The sequence below is a fragment of the Trachinotus anak genome, unplaced genomic scaffold, assembly GCF_046630095.1.
Source record: "Trachinotus anak isolate AG129_WGS33_773 ecotype Australia unplaced genomic scaffold, CSIRO_AGI_Tana_v1 ptg000007l, whole genome shotgun sequence".
Taxonomy (NCBI): Eukaryota; Metazoa; Chordata; class Actinopteri; order Carangiformes; family Carangidae; genus Trachinotus; species Trachinotus anak.
In genome coordinates, this window is record NW_027273858.1 from 1198397 (window position 1) to 1218938 (window position 20542).

The window sequence follows — 20542 nt, forward strand, 5'->3', positions numbered from 1 at the left end:
GTGTCTTTATCTCACCGTCTTCATTGGCCTAATGTTGTAAATGCTTAACTACACTAACTATTGTAATGTGGCTGTGTGTGCTGCTAAAAAGCGCCAGCTAACGTTAGGCTAATGCTAACCAGCAAACACCATGTTCCCCTAAACCACAGGACCGTAATGGTTTAACATTACCTAACATGGACTCTTTTATGGTGAGAAATGTTTGATAAGGTGGGAGAAGACGTTTTTAAAAACAGACTCAAACTGTTGTTAGCTGTAGCTGCTTCACCTGTGCTCCACCTGTTTCATTCGCCACGCCCACATTTACCTGAGAGCTGGCTGGATCTGATCAGCTGGGCCGGAACTGGAAACTCAGGTGAGCTTCAGGGTCAAACAGAACATGAATAAATAAATAACATAAATATCCATCTCTCTGATTTCTAAGCCACCAAACAAACAGATTTTGATTGTTTTTGTAATTTCACATATTGGTCACTCCAATAAAACCCGGCACACAGTGAAATGTGTCACTTTTACACTTTATTGTTTAAAGTTGTTACAAAAAAAAGTGTTTGCTGGAAACATTCTTTGCTTTTGCCTTAATAAGCACGAGGAGACACCAGACAAGAGAAGAAGAAGAGCAAGTGAGGGGACGTGGGACAGACCGATGATGAGAGTGAGTGTGTGTGTGTGTGTGTGTGTGTGTGTGTGTGTGTGTGTGTGTGTGTGTGTGTGTAGAAACAAGGCTGAGATAACAGTACACAGACACAGAGAATGAAGCCCTTACACACACACTTTATCCACAGAGAGGCCATGAAAGAAAACCCTAACAAGACTGGGTGAAGGAGAGGGAAAACAAAACTTCAAATCCAGAATAGACTTTTTAACTTATGAGGTATCCTCAGAAGATTTTAGCTGTGTGCACGTGTGTGTGCACGTGTGTGTGTGTGTGTGTGTGTGTGTGTGTGTGAGACACAGGTCACTGTTTTTCTCCCTGAGGTGAGTTAGTGTGTTGCAGCTCTGGGGGATACTGATGAAAATTATCTATGTGGAGAACTACTGTGTGGACACATGAGCACACACAAACTGAAGACTGCACACATACACTCATCGTTAACACATAAATTACAATCACATGCACGCACACACTTCACACACACATACACACACACACTAAGGATACCTGCAGAATCTCTGTGTACAGTCAGGGAGGTGTTGTGGAGAGTTTGGAAGCGACTGACCAGTAAAGCTGCTTCAGTGTTGTAAAGTGTCTACAGTTCGAGTGTGTGTCTCCTTCTGGATGAACTAACAGCGACCTTGCAGGATGTGTTGTGTGTGCGCAGCAAGAGTCAGGGAGAACTTGTGCTTTCTACAAAATATCAGGATCGTCGTCTCCACGCTCAGCCTCAGGTGATCGTTTGACTACTTTCATGTTTAAGGTTTTTTTTGTTCAGTGTTTTAATGTGCATGGAGTCATTCTGGGCTTTAAAACAGTAGCAGTCTAACCATAAGGTCCATTTAGTAGCTGTTCTCAAGCTTTCAATTACATCACATGATCCTCCTCAGCAGATGAAGTTTGCCCCGTTTGTTTGGGTCATTTCAGTAACAAGCTTCACAGCACAAGGATTATGGTTTGAACGACCTAGTCCCAGTAACATACTCACATTGGGGGCTGGTTTGTTTGTTCTGTTACTGGGGGTTTGATGGAGGGTTGCTGTCGGTCTGGTCTGTGCCCAGTGGGCAGGCCGGTCCAGGATGTGGTGAGATGCAGGGTAGTGGGTGGCCTCTACTAACCCCCAAGTTGTCATGTTTACATTTTGTGTGTGAGTGCGCTCAGGAGTCTTGTTAGAATTGGAGGGTTGTAAGTGTTGGTCTGAGGTTGGGACTTCATTGTGATCATGACACAATGTGGAGCACTGGAGGGGATTCATCACCACCGGGAGCAGTGCATTTGTAAGGCAAAGACACACTGATCATAAAAAGTTATATATATTTCATCGTGTGTTGTCTTGTGATATAAATCCCAGTTTCATGACTTTACTTGTCTGTTTTCTGTAGACGTGAATTTTGAAGGAGAGCTCAACAATTTGAGGAAAATATCTAATTTTTTCTGACCAATACTGCGATTAAAATTCAATTCATTTGTTTTCTGTAAATGAAATTCTTTGTCGTATATATATAAAACATTATCACAAATTGATATTGTTAGCACATAAGTAGAGCAAGATAAAGTCATGTTGCAGTTGCTTTTGATTTAGATCCCCTAAAAAATTACTGCTGAGTAAATTTCATTATAATTGGTGAAATCTTTCATAATTATTCATGGTGTAATTACAAACATAGCTTTGTGCGCCCTGCTGGCCTCGGGGTGGAGACGGGGATCATGAACTGCAGCTGCTGTGATAAAAAACAAATCTTTCAAACCACAATTTAAATTGTCATCTTGCCTCCAATGGGAAATACAAAAATGATAAATCATTCAGACCTTTAGTGGCCTAAACTGGTCACTGTTCTATCGTAAATCAGCCAAGTTTACTAAGAAGTTGACTTTTGATAGATGGACTTTCTTTTTGTTGTTTTGCCACCTCACAGAATTTGTTGTAATGAAACTGAATTTTTCATTTTTAGTATTCATAGTTCACCTGAACCAGATTTATCTTTTAGCAGCACTGTGTCATTACAGCTGGTGAAGTCGCCAGTGGTGATTTTCATGTAAAAAAAAAACAACAAAAAAACAAGTATTAAGCCCTTTTGACAGTTATTGAATATATATATATATATATATATATATATATATATATATATACTGTATGTGTATATATATAAACATAACATTGTCATCGTGGTTTTTCTTAAAGAACAGGCGGTCCTGATATTTTATACGCACACTGTGGAACTTGTTACCCCTGAAATCCTCCATGGGGCCCACTGCAATACATTATTTGGAAAGCACAAATTAATACGCAGCCCTGAAAAGTACGCTCACACAACCACAGAGTTTTGAAAGCTGAAGCTGTGCATGTGTTTGCGTGCATCAAACCTGAGTCAAACAGCTACAGTTGTCTTTTTCTGGAGTGTGTTTAGTTGCTGGCTTGAGGTGTGAGATGGACGGGGCTTCCTGCACTGAGACAGCTCAGGTTGATTTAAAATTGTCTCAGCTCCTCTTTTGCATCAAACCATGTCCAAAATGCTGCAGTGAATCTAAGCTTTTCAAGATAAAACATGTCATTGTTACTCACATGGAGCATTATTTACAATACTGGGGAGAGTCAGCATTTTACTTCATTTTCAAAACAGTCAGGATGTTGTTGTAAGATGCTGATATTTGAGCATAAATAACTGAGATTAATACTGACTAACACTGTGTCTGGCAAAATAATGATCATTATTGTTGCAGCAACAGTGCAGGTAAGCCCCAGACATCACAGCAGAGAAGCAGAATAAACCAGACTGTCCACACTGGTCTGCTGCAGTACTTCTTATCATTTTAATAACATCTGTATTCTTATCTTTGTACCATCAGTCTCTATGAGCAAGTTCCTTTCCACTTTTAATATAATAAAAAGTATCTGACCAGGTCTGGTTATAGTGTGTGTGTCTGTGTGTGTGTGTGTGTGTGACATTAGCTACATAGCTGCAGGCTCATGGCTAACCTGTGATCAGAAAGAAAAATATCACTCACCAACAGAAACGTGTCACTCGGACTTTAAAGGGAGGGAGCAGTCATTCAAGCTGTCTGAGTGTTTGCTAAGACGCTTAGAAGACTCAGTTTCCCATAATGCTTTAGGAGGTTTCCATTCCAAATCTATTGCTCTGAATGTGAGAAGGCCGTGGTGATGCCTAACGGGAGAGAAGTATAACTGAGGGGTTAACACACAGAGTGAGAGCACACCAGAGGACGGGGTGTATAAATACGACAAACAGATCTGAGAGGTGAACATGGGAGAAAGACGCAGAATGAGACCCTCAGAACACACCTAGAACTTTATATCTGATTAACAATGTACTGTATTTTCAAATTAAAATGCTAAATAGTATTGAAATTAGGCATATCTGACAGATAAAGAGTGAAGTGATGGTTCCGGGGCCATAAATAATCATCTTTGTTTAAATTAGCTCTAAGAGATGTACACAGATGTATATTGCAACAATAAACATGAATAAAAACCGTACGTTTGCACTACGGTATGTTAGTAATTTAGATAAATACTGTTGTTAAAAGTTCTTTCCGAGAAACAAACGCAAAAAGTTTACCCAGCAGTGTTCTTGGTTTGGTTTTTGTGTCTCTGGTTTCACATGAAAATATAGAAATCTTTGTTGTCGTTCATGAAAAAGCAATACAAAGGTCACTTAAAAATGAGAGAGACAAAAAGTCCAGGAAAAGTTTCTATTTTAACTGTAGAGGAAAGAGAACATATCAGGGCGGGTCCCTGGTTTCAGAGCAGGGTCAGCCCCCCCCGCTAGTCCAGGGGCCCCCGCTAGTCCAGGGGCCCCTGGAAGATGAGTCTGACGTAGCCCTGCTCTCCGGCCAGCTGCTGCGCGCAGAAGGGGCAGGCTGCGTGGAAGGTGTGCGTGCCGTGCGGCAGCGGGATCTGGCTCCAGAAGGCCGCCGTCTTCTCGGAGCAAACGTGGCCGCAGGGGCTGAAGGCGTGAGTGGGCGGGGCGGCGTCCACGTAAAACCCCGCCTCGCAGCCCAGCCACAGCGGCACGTAGGGCCCTCTGGCTCGGCACATGGGACACTCCCGGTGCCGGCCCTCCCGGCCCTCCCGCTCCTCGCGGTGGTTGCCCCAGTTGTGGTAGCCGTGCACGTGGCCGCACTGGAGGTACACCCACGGCTGCTTCTCGTCCGGCGTGTCCTTGCGACGCATGGACGGGAAGGCCAGCGTGTTGAAGCCCACGGGACACTGCGGGCGGGCCGCGTTGATCTCCTGCCGCAGCGCCTCCAGGTGTTTGAGGGTGGGCGTGCGCGACAGGCCCTCGGCGGTGCGCCACAGCAGCGTCGCGCCGCACAGGTCGATGAGGGAGCCGTCCACGAGCTCCTGAGTCTCGGTCTCCACCTGGAACACACATCAGGCCAACATCAGGACAGGAGGATGAAATACAGCAGCTCAGCAGCTCAGATACCTGAACATCATAACAAGCCAGCGCCAGAAACACCCACGGGTCCAGACTGCCTCTCCATCCATCTGCTCCATTATGTTTTCACTTCCTCCACATGATGGTGTAAGATCTCTGACTCTCCTCTCACCCACCAGGGACCTCCACCACCTCAGGTTATTAAATGGTGCATTTAATTTTTCTTGTCCTGGTTTTTTTTAGGTCACTGCATCTAAAAAACATCATGAAACATGAAGTGCAGTTCACTGAAGACATGACTCTGAATCCTCAACTCCACAAATGGGAACTTGCATATTAGCATTAACATAGTTGTGTAAGACGACAATATTATGGTTGCAACCAAATATTATTTCCATTATTTTCATCATTGTCCAAGGTATTTATTTCTATTTCACAAATGAATGAAAAATACCCTTTAAATGTTCAGAGTCCTTTAAATGTCTTGTTTTGAGATATCAATGTCCAGAACCAAGATATATTTAGTTTAATGACATAAAACTGAGAGAAGGAGAAATAAAATGCTTGCTTAAACCACCAAAATGATTAATTGACATTAATCGATTGAGTGATTTTTAATTTCTTTTAATTTCTTTTGGTTTTTTCTGCACTGCTGCAAACTGAGGTCTGCAGTACTCATCTGAGCACAGTGGGTGGCAGCGTAACTCCAGCAAGCCCTGTCAGGCAGCAGAGAGAAGAAGGGAGGATGCAGGGGACTAACAGCTGGAGGCAAGATGACAAAAAGGTATTCAAAGGAGAAGCTGGGCTGTATGGGGGGGGGGGGGGCAGAGAGCCGCTGGAAAATTTATTAAACTACAGTCTTGAGGAAGCTCTCACTTTGACTTGGGTCAGATAAGACACAGAGGGAAGTCCCGGGTTTGAATAACCACAGAACAACAGGGAAGAAGAAGAGAAATAACCTATGAAAAAAGAGTGATGCACAGATGAGGGGGGAGGCAGCTCCGGGGTTTTTGTGAGATCACTCACGTTAACGCTGGCGTTGAGGTCACTGTGAGTCTCGGGGCAAACACATTTCTGTGGCAGCAGCAGAATGACGCCGCTACTGGCCGGTGACGCTTTTTAACCTTCATGTGACCCGGGGAAGGTTTGCTGAGTGCATGTGTGCTCTTTATGTCACATTGATAAAATAATACACATCCACATCTGCCCAGAAAAGCCACAGTCTCTCTGCTGCTGGCCAGCGAGCTGCTCAGCTGGAACGGGTCTGAGCTCCGAGTCTCACTCACAGGAAACTGTTGTTGTTTTTCTTCTGCCCAGATTCTCACAGCTGATTTCAAATCAGTGACTTTTAGGTCACGAGGCTGCGCTGAAATACTAGTTGAGCATATGAAAAACTGTTCACCTGATCAATAAATAACCACACTCAAATTTAATGATCTCACAGCTCAGGGTCAACACACAGTTATAATTTAATTACACCACAGAGGATCATTTATCAGCATAAAAGCTTTTATTAAACACAGCAGGAGCTAAGACACTATACTCTTACATTTCCTGATACCCACAGCAGGCTCCATAAAAATCTGTGTGTGTGTGTGTGTGTGTGTGTGTGTGTGTGTGTGTGTGTGTGTGCTTGTACTGCACTGTAAGATATTCCTAATTACGCCGGCTTCAACCTTGTGTCAAACTGCAGAAGGGCGAGCAGCTGCCCCGCTGGCAAAGCTGAGTGAGTCCGTCCAAAAACTGAAACCTGCACGTGATTCATCTGGACGTCACAACAGCTACAACACATCACTGGTTTACAGCTTTATATTACATAAACAGTAGGTTTCACATTTTTCTAATGATGGATATTGTTTTTTTTAATAATCTCAGGACAAACAAGCTGAAAATCATCCAGCAGCACTCAGGTACAGCACAAATCAGCCCTGAGAGCTTTTTGTTAAACCTGCTGAGACGACTGTTTTCCTCCCATTCAATCAGAAAGTCCTTCAGATGTTAACCTTCACTAACACAGGGCAGTTGTCTCATTTAGAGAGCTGTGTTCTGGAAAAGGTTTTGAGGGTGGGGGGGTGGAGGGGTGGGCTGAAAGAGGTTTTACTGTATACATGAAAAGATATAACATCATATTATTCTGAATAATAAATAAATTATATGGTTTAAAAATGGGGAAAATGCTGAATATTTTCAGACAGTGTTAAACTGAGCTTCAGTTCACATTCAAAGTGCCACAGATGTTTGTGTGAGAAATGACAGTTCAAACACAGCAGCTTCCTCACTGCTGCACAGCTGACAGATCAGGGCATGAAGTGTGTGTAAATGTTGGTCACTGGTTTGGGGAAGTAACACAAACAGTAGGACACAGAAACGTCTAATCCGGCATCGGAAAGGTTCGGGGGCAAAGCGTTTTCGAAGCTGTCCACCCATCAGACAGGCAGTTCAGACGCTGTATACTGGCACCTTTCACAACTGGTTTATTCTTGAAAAGATGTTTGGGAATCAAGTGTTTATACCTGATCCTGAAAGGTCACACTCAGAAGCAGGGTGGAGGTTTGGGGGCAGTGACGTGATGATGGTGCACATTTTCAGACATTCCCTCTTTGAAGACATTGTCAGTGTTCACATGCAAAATTACAGAAATAGCTGAGTCAAGAATGACAAGAATGGCTCCTCTCTCTCCTCCACACAGCTGGAAAGTACACCGCCTTCCTAACAGTATTCCCATGAATTCATCAAAACTGGGGCCGCCCCTAGATTATATAAATTCCATTTTTATTTCAGATTTTTTTCTCAAAGGAGGACACAGATTTACAAAGCAGTTACTGTATCAGACATATCAATAGCAAAATCAATAATTTCAGTTGGACTTTAAGTGTAAGTGTAAGTTTTAGTGACAATTTGATTCTACTTTCTGCACACACCAATACTGCCGACAATAAACTAACATAATCCAAAATAAACCTAAAAACCTCTGTAACAGCATCACCATCAGCCAGAACGACATCAGGCTTCACTAATGTTCTTCAGTCCTCTGCACTTTGAGCCTGACAATTAAACCTCATCAAGTTCTATCACCGTACATAATGATATAGGTGCTTTCTATAGTGGTAGATAATGCACACGTGGTTAACTTCCAGGATGGTAAAGGCCCGGTGGAGATAAGAGAGCAGTTAATTTGTGCTGCGCTGGTGAGACTAGAAAACGTGGGACGCCAGATAAAGAGACAGGTTAATGTTAGAACCGCCGACATGCTGACTGTGAGCTTGTGGTTGATGATGTGTGTGGCGTGGGAGGTGAAGATAGAGAAGAGAAAAAAAAAGAAAAAGACCTAATTAAACACATCAATAACAACTTAAATCCAATCAGACAAATGCCACAGGTGGCCAGAGTGCTATGATTGGCTGAGAGACTCTGACATCAGCTGGAGGATCCTCTTACAAGGTCCTGTTACACACAGCTTTGACAGCCGGACCCGTTTCCATGGAGCTGGCATCCCGATAACCTCTATGTGCTGCTACGCTGTGACCGCCCTCTCACTGTTGGTACGAGAGTGTGACCATGAAGGAACGGATGAGAAAGAAATAATGAAAAAGATAAAAAGAGAAGCTGCTTCTATCAGGCGTCTGAACTCTTTGACTCACAGCCAGTTTGCTTTGCTCGTTTTAAACCAGCTGTAATCAACATTTTCAAAAACAATGTGAATATATGTCACAGAGATGAACCCACAGAGATCATCACCCAGCTCTGCAGCCCCCCTCAGCTTTATGGGGCTCTATAGTTTCAGCTCACTGTTGAGCTGTCTGGCCCACGACTCTCACCAGTCTGATACTGATATTGATGCTTGCTCAGCAGCAAACAGCAGACACACACATTTGGAGACCAGCTGGTAAACACAGTGGAAAATTTAGCTGCTAAAAAGCCGGATATTTCCCTCAGCAGGTGATGGATACACAGCTTACATTCATCAGGTGGCAACAAACACACCTACAAATAAACGACAGTGTTGCTCTGTAACTGCTGGATGTGGGAATCTTCTCTCACCATCTTTCCTCGCTGCTGAGCCGAGCGTGTTTCTCGCAGGGTGAAGACGTTGCCGCAGACCGAGATCTCCCTCCAGACGCCCGGTTTGGAGTCCTGGGTGAAGCCGTTTCGAGGGTGCATCACCAGCACGCCGTTTGTGGTCAACCCGTCCATTTGACTGTCAGGCGTCTTCCACTTAGCAGCTTTCTCCTGAAGAAAACAAAGACATGGGCGGATGTGAGCAGGATGGGACCATTCAAACTTTCATTCTGTCGTCCTGAAGCTAATGTGTGTAAAACACTGTCTGTACACTCAACCTAAAACATCTGAACTCAACAGGGTGTAAAGTGCAGCATAAGAGGGAAAAGGGAGCAATGGAAAATTTGGCAGCGCCATGTTGATGCAACAACGTCCATATAACAAGATGCAGCTTTAAAGTAAATTATCAGGAGTCAGCTCCTCTTTTTTTATAGTGAGCATCAGTTTTTCATATCACACAAGCTCCGTGACTCTTCTTTCATCTTGTATTTCCTCAGTCTTTTTCTTTTTCTTTTTTTTTTTTTTTACACATCTTTGTGATGCTTTATTCTTTCATCTTTGCGCCTTTCACTCTCTCACACTTGCCCCCACGTGTCTCAGGCATCAGACGAAACACAGCTCACCCCTAGGAAGATGTTCTTGGAGGAATCAAAGCCTGCGGCATAGATGCGTGCGGTGTAAGGCGGCGTGCGCTGGCACATGATGCGGCAGGCGAAGCGGGAGATGGTGCTCTGAACCGACTGGGTGTCTGCGTTACTCTGGCTGCCCGCCACCGTGTCCGTCACCACAAAGTCTATGGGACTCTCTGTCGATCGACCAATCTGGTGGAGAGAGATGAAGATGCGTTCTAACAAGTTCCAGATAAGATATCGAGACTAATTACAAACTCATTCCAGCTGTGAGAAAACGATAAATCTTTCTGTGTGGTGAATAACAACAGAAACAAAGAAACAAAAGCTAAATCTGAATATGTACAATACAGAACTCATGGTTAATGACAAAAACACATAGAGCAACATGGAGAGGGAATCTGAAGGAATATTATCAGGTTCAACAGGTCAGAAACTGTCAACTTTTTGAAACTACATGTCGTAGACGACCTTGGAGACAAGTTTTCAGTTGTTCACATGCTTTCCCAACTTGCTGCTGTTTCCAAGGTCACGACTGAATCTCAGCTTCTTAAAGTGCTGAGAAAAAAAAAAAACTTCTCCATCTCCATGACGACTTACATGATATGATGAAAGCTCAGAAACAGCTTGAATAGACCTGGTGGAGAGATTATTTTCATAACTGCTGTTTCCAAGGTGAAGAATGAACTCTGAACTTCATCTTTAATAGTTTTTGTATATTTATGTTTTCACTCTGTACAGATTAAGACCAAATTCATCAGTGAAGTAACAGGCGACCAAATTATTTTGCAAGATACTGTCATGAAGATTAACAGATTCTTATATTTGAGTTAAATAAAATCATTTAGCTGCTATGTACTGTGTATTGACACCGATATGAATATCATAAATAAATAATGACTAACAATAAAAACTGAATCACTCTAACCCAGGAGCTTTCAAAGTCTAACACTGGTCTGTGTGCAGTTTGAAAACCTTCAGTAGTCCAGTTCTGTTACTAACCCCTATTTACGCAGGTGTGGGTGAGTGCCGCAGTGAAGTGGAAAAAAACAAAGACTGGAAATTGGTTGTAAAAATCTAGTCGCGGTGATAAAAGCTGAGGCTTGTTACCTGGAACATGTCTGTATTGCTGTCATGGGTGTACTCCACCACCACCGTCTGGGCTCGAGACAGAGTGTATGAGATGCTGTGCTGGTCTTTGTTGCTTATGGCCTGTTGAGACAGAAAGAATAAAGGAGGGACAGATGAAGGGGGGGGAGAAAGAGAGGGAGAAAAGGACGAAAGGAAAGAACTTTAGAAGCTCTAAAATTCAAACTCTTCACTTCAAATGTCCACGAGGACTGAACCTGAACATGCTTCATCACAAAAACACCTCTGACATCTCGGTGATCCGGACAGAGAACAACAGACGCACAGAGGAAGGGTGGGGCGGGTGAGGAGTTCAGTTATGTAGTCACAAGCTGGACCAGGACCACCCACAGGACAGAGAAGGACAATCACTCCTCCAGACTCTTTAAATTACTGCAGCTAAAAGCCTGGTGTGTGCGTGAGTGCGTGAGAGTGCAAAAGTGTGTGTGTCCTCAGAGAATCCATTAAGTGCAGATGTTAAACCAGAAAAAGCAAAGGTCCCCTCACACACACACACACACACACCCTTACAATCCCCTGTTCATTTAACTGATTTTGGAGGATTTCTGGACGACCTTGTAACTGCTGATGGAAACACATGAACATGTGTTTCCCAGGAAAGAAAAAAACGCTGAGTTACTTTCCACTGATCCGTTCATATTTATTTCTGTGTTCCAGATAAATACTGTGAAAAACCACCGTTCAAATATCTTTTACAATTGGAATAATCCTTGGGATGACTAAGGGTGTGTGTGTGTGTGTGTGTCTGTGTGTGTGTGTGTGTGTGTGTGTGTGTTTCACCTTGGCTGCCTGTGGAGAGCAGGCGACGTGAACTGTGCTGGGTTTCACCCCGTTTGCCTTCGGTCTCTTACAGAGTGCAAAGCGGCTTTTACGTCGACCTCGGTCCCCGTTGGGCAGAGAGCCATTGTACCTACACATACATACACATACACACACATGCACACAAACACACACAGACACACACATACATACAAACAACAATAAACAATAGGGCATTATTGTCTGAGCAGCTGTATAATACACTGGAAAAACAGTCATTGTGGAAAACGCTTGAGGCATTTTAGTGCACTCTTTCAATGACAGTTTTCATACACACACACACACAAATAACAGCCTATACTTTTCATACATGCTTTTTTACAAAAGCAAATCATGTCCCCATAAACAACAAAGGCTTCCAAACATAACCCCAGAAGGTCTGAGAAAATAAACACACAGAGACTCATTTAGCCTGATACATGACTGAGGAAAGGAGAATAAACAGAGGCGTGCCCTCCGACAGAATGGAGTCTCTGTGACTCCCCTCCCAACAACACCAGGACTGTTGTGTCTGTGTGTGTGTGTGTGTGTGTGTGTGTGTGTGGGTGTGTGTGTGTGTGTGTGTGCGTGTGTTGCTTAATATCCTAAAGTAAGAAAACACTCAGAAAACATCATCTCCATCTACCTTTCAGTATATCAAGCTTAGTGGTGCTTAGATACCAGTCACATGGAAGAAAAAGGGACATCATTTCTACAAATCTACATATTTCATTCAACTCTTTGACAACAATATGATAAACAATATTAAGTGATTTAAAAAGCAGAATTAGTGGATAAGTTTACAAATTAAATTAAAGAAAAAAATGCATGGAGAAAGAACGTGCACAATGATGTCAACACTGTATCTGTACTTTTGGTTTTGGGCTCAGTTGGTGAGTCTGTGAATATATAGAAGTTACATGATTTCATTCTTTACTGTGCACATGTGTTTTAGATAAGCCGTCAGCACTGTGAGGGGATATTCCTGCACGCTGCACCACAGCTTTATAAACATTACCACATACATAAACACCACTCGCTACCTTTAACACTGTTATGACACCCAGAAGCCACAAAACCTATAGACTCCTCTGACTTCACTGAAACTACAGTCAGCTGTGGTAACGGCTTCCTACAGCCTTTTGTTTGTAATTTAATTAGCTATTTTTTTTAAAATCCAGTAATTCCAGCTGTAATCATCTATATTTAGTTTCTTGTTCTTTTCTGAAATGTTTTCTTTTAAGTAGAAATCAAAAACAGGAAAAAAAAAAAAACACAAGGAAACTATGTGATTCAATAGCAGAACTATCCATAGTGCATAGGAGCTGAGCCCGGTTGGAACGTGTCTTTGACCAATCAGACTCTTGAAATGAACCCACCTACTTCACTGAGTCCAGTAAAGACGGCACAGACAGGTTGAGAGGACGCCCAGCCTGCAGCTAAATGTTTCTCTCGGAGAGCAGATCTGCTGGGATCAAACAACGCTGGGAGGGTTTATGAGTAACCATGGTGAGAGAACACAGCCGCAGCAACGTTTGGGAAGAGTAACCATGGCAAGAGCGTAACCATGGTGAAGTTTAGCCCATAACCGGAGAGAGGGCAGGGCAGTCTGCTGGAGAAAGCTCAAAGTCTCGCTGGCAGTTCAAACCTAAGTTCCCATGGGTAGCAGTAATGTGTGCGTGTACATACATGTATCCAGATATTCTGGAAAACAATGGCAGGGCGACCAAGGGTTCGCAACAAGTTAGTGTGTGTTTATGTGTGTTTATGTGTGGACAGGTTTTTCATACACTGAGGCAGGAAGGACCACAGTTAGGAAAAAGTTAGTCTGAGTGCACAGACACATAGTGTATTCTTCAATTTCCACAATTAGCAACAACCGTGTGTGTGTGTGTGAGTGAGTGTGAGTGAACACTAGTAAACTAAGGCTCAGTGTGCAGCAACAAGCTACCACTTATAGAGCAAACCTATAAAAACATAAAGAAAGGTTATGTGGGTAATTACTACCTATGGTTGAGTCACTCTCTGTGCGCTGAGAAACATACATGTTAAAAAGTTCAATGACAAAACAGATGTTAAAATGTCCAAACTACAAATTCACAGTATCCTTAAAAATGCACAACATATGCTGTTTTAGAAATGATGATATTCTGCTGCACTGTTAAATATGAGAGGCTGCATATGAAGTTCATGGTATATGTGAGTCTTCAACCCACACACACTAAAAAATACATTTACAAAAACAAGCCAGTGGATCTGCAATTGCTATGCTAAGACAGAACGGCAGACGTACAGCATCTGGACAGACAGAGGAGGATTTGGAGGGACTGCAGTGTGTCCAGTGATGTCACTGTCAGTTGTTTAAAAAGCCACATGGATGTCCACTCTGCCTCTAAACAGACCGTCCCCAGAGAGGCTGCAGCATTCCTCCGGATTAGGCCATTAGCATCACAGGGCTTCAAACATGGTAATGTTGGATTGGGGTTAGTGAAGAGGTCAGATACAACACTGTGCTACGTGTTGATGGGATTCTCCATTAGTACTTGCATGTGCGAGTCTGTTTTTGGTCACACAGGAGCCACGGTTAAATCAAAGCACTCGTTACAGTCTGCTGCGAGCTCCAGATGTGTGGAGTTTACTGCAGCTCAGCCGTTCAGTTAGCACAATCGTGAAAACGCTTGCAAATAGTTTACCCTAATTTTCCTCTGCACACCAACCATCACCTAGCAAACTAAAACCAACCATAAGAAGCATGAGGACCCAGGACTGAATGGTACTATGGTGTTTGTTTGTTTGTCTTTCGATTACTGCACACTGAAAACATTTTTATTGGAAAAAGCAAATGATTGTTACTAGCAAAGATAGAAGTATTGTTATAACTGACTTTTTTTACTTTTTTTGCAGCAATTTAAGTGAGAATGAAATTGAGTCTGATTAACAGGCTGATCCACAGTGAAACCTGTGAACAGGTTGGAGTCTTTACCTGGTGACACATCAGGCTGCACCCTGAGTAGTTTACACTATCTTAGCAGTGGCAGCGCTTCACGCTCCACAGACCATAAATCATGTGGTCGGTTCAGGACAGTCAGGATGTGATCAGGCAGAATGTATTTTTGTTGTGTCGTCGTTTCTAATAATTAATAGTGAGCTGAGAGTTTGGGGATTTATCTGGATTTTATAAACGCTATGATGTAAATGTACCCTGCTAGCAGCATTATACAGCAATGTTTTTGGGTCCCAGATGGATTTGTACAAGGATACACACACACATCTGTGAGCACCTGGTTCACATGACACACATTCCTGTTATTCCACTAATCAGCAGCTGGCTATGGTTGTATGCAAAGAGGCAAAGCAAGGTGCAAAAAACAAGGAAGAAGAAGACTGGAAAGCAGCAAACAGGGATGTGAAAAAAGACAGCTCTGCAAATATTTTATGAATGTTTGTCAGGCTTCAACAACACACAACACATTTCAGTGAGAAACACAATGTAAAACTTCTATTTGTTCAAAAGAAAACTTCACCCTGAAGTCTGTGTCACAGTAAAATACAGCTGCTCCTGGAGGGATACGAGCAGCTTTATACCGTTTAGCAGTGAGTAACCTTAATCTTAGGTGCATTCGCATTCACAGCAGGGTCCTCATGAACAGCATGATGCTAATTTGAAAGGTTAATTGCAATCAGGGGTTGCAACCTTTAAGATTCTGCTCTCAATGTTAGGAGCAACATAAAAGCTGTGTTACGTGTCTATCCGGGGTAAAAGAGCATCCTGTGTTTACACGGCTGTATCACACATTAATGACAGTAAACAGTTTGTGTGTCACATTCATTCCCTAAAGGTTGGTGAGGGGTGAGGAAGGTTAGGGGTTCAACTCCCTCTGAGGCCACACAGAAAACACACGCACTTCCAGCACTGTCATGTGTATTAAAGTGTTCACTACACTGAGAGCAGCCGCACTTGCTCATGTCAACCAGCAAAAAGTGCCCCTGTTGACCTCTTAAAATGGGTGGCCTGACCTAGAATCAAAAACTCAGAGCGGAAAAAGCAGAACAAAACGGAAAACTGGGGTTCTCCCTTGTAAAGGCATGGGACTGCATTTACTGCTCACTGCAGTTTTTCCACTAGGGAAAATTTCCACGGTCATCTCCCTGACAATACGGCTCCAGAATAACTCAGAGCAACAAACTGTGAGTCAGCTGTGAAACCAACTGAGTGTGTCTGTGTGAGACATGAAAAATATGTGTATGTATGGCTGTGTCTGTGTTGTACGAGCACAAGGAAGTGCGTGCGTGTAAGGAGTCTTTCCGACATCTGCATTCCTCTGTAAAGTGGGCTGGGACGGGGAGTGGGGGGGTGGGGGGAATAGCCCTTTGGGAAATAAACAGGAGACAGACAGATAAAGGAAGTTCTTCACTGTCAGTTGTTATTGGAGAAAGTGTGTGTGTGTGTGTGTGTGTGTGTGTGTGTGTGTGCGTGTGCGTGTGTGTGTGTGCAGTTGTCTTCTATGCGAGAGATGTAGGGTGGGGTCGAGGGTTTTTCCTACAGCTGAGTATGTGGACTTGAGTCAAAACGAATCTCTGGGGGAAGAGAAAGCGAAGGTGTTCAGGGTGAGTATCCGCTGCTGCTTCGGGCCAAAACCGATCTCATCTCTTAATTCATCGAACAATGTGGTTCATCTGCTCCGAAAACACTGGGCTGTACTTTTGGCTGATTGTAGTTCCGATCTGTGTGACCCCGAGTAACTCGACAAAAATATCCCAGTTGTCTCTGTTGCTTTCTTGAAAAGCATTTCCGCTTGACTTTGTGGATCCCTGCCTTTGCTCACATCTTGTTGTCAACTCTTCTGCTGAACCATTCAGAGGCTTAGTCTGCTGAGCCTGTTAGAAGATATCTGCAGGTTAATTGGTAAATCAAAGTGCTTCTACAGTAAATCCTGAGTGCTTATTCCCCCAGGACCACAGCAACAGCTATTTACATTGTTCTCAAATTCAAGATTATCTCCTATCTAATGTGACATCTTTCTGTCCTGCCGCCTTAAAGCAGCACTGTGTGTATCAACATGTGCTTCCTGTTAATTAACATTCACAAAGTCTCCTTTTTACATATTTAAAATCATACATTGTCTCCTCTGTCTATCAGTAAAACAGCATGAGATCCACAACAGGAATGTGTATCATGGTTTCACTGTGTGAGTCTGGATTTAAACAGGTCGATTAAAGCTTGGGATAAACCTGAAGACAAGTTGGAACCAAAAAAACACTGTACAAACCGCACACAAAGATGGTTTCCACCAGCTGCACAGATTGTTTAGTCTTTGACAGTCGGGAAGGAGCAGGAGCTTGGAGGAACGAACACTAGGCTCCCAACAAATGGAGCTGCAAAGAACTATGAAACTAAAATCACTTCATGTTCTTAAAAAGTATTTTCTTTCTTTATGTGAAACTAATGTAACTTGTGTATCTGTCCATAGTTTAACTATATACTCTAAGTTTTGTTTTTTGTATACTTATCTCAATGTCAATGAGACTATGTGTTTAAATAAAGGCTTGAATCAAATAAAATAAACCTTATAACCCAGTGAACACACTAGACAACACTAAACGACAGGTCAGATGGAACTAGAGTTTGACAGTTCTGTTCTTGTACCAAAACAAATAGATGGCAACCAGCAGCTTGCACTGTTTCTTGTATATGCAGTGGAACTGGGGGTGACAAGGCCAAAAAGAGACAGAGGGAGCTGGAGGTGAGTGAACTTCGTTACCTGATTAAAAAACTCTACGACAACACGACAACAGCTGACAGGGACTGATTTAATATTATAATCTTTACATATTACACGATGTATGATTTTATTTGCTGACAAATCAGTTGTCATGTGTGTACCCACCTTAAAAAGTAAAAAATGTCAAATTGCAAATTGTCAAAATTATTACTAGGCAGTGAATTTGGTTTTAAAAATACTTGGAAGTGAACTGATGTGGTTCCAAACCAGAAGGCAAACACTCAAGTGTTGGAAGCACTGATTGGACCGAGTTAGATCAGCCAACAAGTGTGACCAACACATCCTGCCATTATCAACCATGACTCACAGATCCAGCAATGACCAATACACACACTTCACATTAAAGCTACACTCATACAGTTACCAAGAAAACAAACATCATCCCCAGACAGGTCAACAAATTCAGTATTAGTTTTAAGATAAGGACTGACTGAGAAAAAAAACATGCTTTTATCTTGACCTAAAGACCACAACCCATAATTATTTTCATAAGGATTAGTCTGCTGATTATTGCCTCAATTAATCAATCAATTAATTGTTTGTCAGAAATGTCCAAAAATTGTGAAAAATGCCATCACAATTTCCAAGAGTGTAAAGTGATGCCAATAAATGTCTTGTTTATGCAGTTTACTATAATGTAAGACAAGAAAAGGCAGAAAATCCTCACATTTTTGAAGCTGGAACCATCAAATCTTTGGCATTTTAGCTTGAAAACTATTCATCAATTACCATAATAGTTCCTGATTAATTTTCTTTCCATCGGCAAATCAATTAATTAACGAATTGCTGCGGCTCTAAAATAATCAGATGATGTTAATGGAATTGAAGTATATGGTGATGTTAATAACAAATGTCTTTTCTTTTTGTCATCCCTTTAGTATAGTTGTAGTAATAGTACAATACAGTATCATAATTAACATTATCAAATCATTATTTCATCACAAAATGATATGATTTGAATTTGAGCGTCTCGTCTACACTTAATTTTTATTTAGACCATAATATCAGTGTCACAGAGACATTATAAGGCAGGAAACAAAGGTGTAGTGTAATTAGTTGGTGCTTACCCCAGCACAATGAGCTCTCCATACTTCACTGGCACTTTGGTGGAGGCGGTGGTGGAGATGTTTTCCTGCTCTGGGGAGTACATTGGGCACAGCTGATTGAGGTTCGGAGGAGGAGGGGATGCAAGACGGGCGAGATCCAGCAGGGTGATGGGAGACAGGAAGAGGAAAGGAGGGAAAGGGAGGGGGGAGGTGCTGATCGAATGGAGCACGGGGGAAAGGAGGAGAAGGAAGGGGAAGGGTCAGCTGAGCCTCAGCTCCACCCTCTCATGCTTCATGTGTCCGTCTCCCGCAGCGCTCGTCCCGCCCTGCAGAGTGACAAAGAAAGGATTAGCACAAAGATTAGTGTGTTTATTCACGATGGCTTAACAGGAGGAAACTGGATTCAAATGCAATTGCCAGACATTTACGCTGATGTTTAATTTTATGCAGGTGGGTAGTGTTCATGGTTCCTTATGACGACAGAAATCAGGCTCGACTTTGGGCCGATTTCTGAAAACCTTCCGCTGATTTAACATCAGGTCTGCATCATTATGAACCACTGTCCAGGGTGTTTAAACAGACTTCAAACATGGATCTGTTCTGGAACCGGACCTCCTGGCCCTGTCATTGCATATTGCATTGTAATTTTTTAATTTTTTTTCTTTACTGCAAAGCTGTTTGAAGTCTGAATGTCCCCTAAGGGCTGGAACTATTAGTCAAAGAGCTGTTCATATGTAAGTGTTGTGCATGTGAAGCTCCTCTGTGATGAGTATCAAAAGGCAGGTGGCACATGACTGCAGTAACAAAGCCCACAGTACAAAGGGGAAAGCCATTATAAATTATGAAAACATAAATACGGGAAAACAGGAACAAACCCGCATGTGACCTAATCATATCTATGATATTCAGAACCACTTAAAAGGCTGAAATCACTCAGTCAGGTACAGATGGAAAACACACCCACACACACACAAGAACACAGCTACAACACTTCAAATAAAAAGGCCCAGATCAGAGCATCAGGGTCATGAAAAGGTTGGGAGTTGATGTGATGTATTGTCCTGGGTGAGTGAGGTGGCAGACGGCTTTCTAAAGAAACAGGAAATGACAGCGAGGAGCAGGGGAAAGAAAGCATGTGTGAGAAAAGAAGGCATGAGAGAAAGGATTGGATGGACTTCCTGTTACAATAAACTGGGGATGATCTCATGCACTCCCGACATCGCGGGTTCAAGTTTAACTCATGACCTTTCTTGCCTGTCCTCCACTTTCTCCCATTCACCGGACAAAAAAAGCAGAGTATAAATATGCTAAAATATCTCTCCAAACAAAAACATCACTTCACCACCAGGCAGTCATCCTTATTCGAAGCAGAATGTTTCTCCTACGAGTCCCAGAGTGCCTTTCTGCTAAGAGAATGCAGAACCGCACATGAATAAAGCATAGGAAGGAAAGTGTTTTGATGATGAGTGGGGATGGGGGTCTTTGTTCCTCAGCACTGAGCAACAGGAAGGCTGACACAGGCCCTTCAGACTGAGTGGGAGGAGTTCATGCAGAGGCCTCGCAGGTAAATATTCATGTCATATAAAATGTCAGAGAGAAGCGTTCTTCAGTCAGTGTTTGTCAGAGCAACTTTGATGCATCAAAAATGGACAATAGAGATTATATTTCACTAACCCCTGAACCAACAACATGAAAAAGCTCTGACTTCTTTAACTGTTTTTAACTGGTTGATGAATTTCTGTGATCTGCCAAAACACAACATGGCAAACCCTCCGGCCTGTGAGTCAATCACACCACCAGCCCACATGCTCAGTGGGGTCCTGTATGGAGGGCACCTCTTTGCACTGTGCTGTGGGTGCACACACACACACACACACACAGACACTAACAGTTCCCACTCAGAAACAGGAAGTTGCAGGGTGTTTACACTGCCACCAGCTTCGCTCCTCATTAAACCAGTCTTCATAATCTGTGGGTAACGGCTGAGTTTCCGACTTTGGTCAGCAACAAGTCTTCATTTGCA

The 20542-nt window shown here is 42.8% G+C and overlaps 1 protein-coding gene and 1 long non-coding RNA gene across 2 annotated transcripts in view; one reads left to right on the forward strand and one right to left on the reverse strand.

Moving 5' to 3' along the window:
* Window positions 1–506: 506 nt before the first annotated feature.
* Window positions 507–20542, reverse strand: part of peli1b (pellino E3 ubiquitin protein ligase 1b) — a 41826-nt gene continuing 21790 nt past the window's right edge. Inside the window, exons 2-7 of the mRNA XM_071479854.1 lie at window positions 18541–18845; window positions 11673–11802; window positions 10854–10955; window positions 9738–9935; window positions 9097–9285; window positions 507–5036 (exon numbers count right to left, since the gene is read on the reverse strand). Of these exons, the coding sequence (XP_071335955.1) occupies window positions 4458–5036; window positions 9097–9285; window positions 9738–9935; window positions 10854–10955; window positions 11673–11802; window positions 18541–18623 (1281 nt within the window). The 5' untranslated portion in view covers window positions 18624–18845 and the 3' untranslated portion in view covers window positions 507–4457. The remainder of the gene's footprint in view (window positions 5037–9096; window positions 9286–9737; window positions 9936–10853; window positions 10956–11672; window positions 11803–18540; window positions 18846–20542) is intronic.
* Window positions 5030–6882, forward strand: LOC139622513 (uncharacterized). The gene is made up of 3 exons (XR_011691294.1): window positions 5030–5202; window positions 5299–5839; window positions 6749–6882. It is a non-coding gene; the product is annotated as an uncharacterized lncRNA (long non-coding RNA).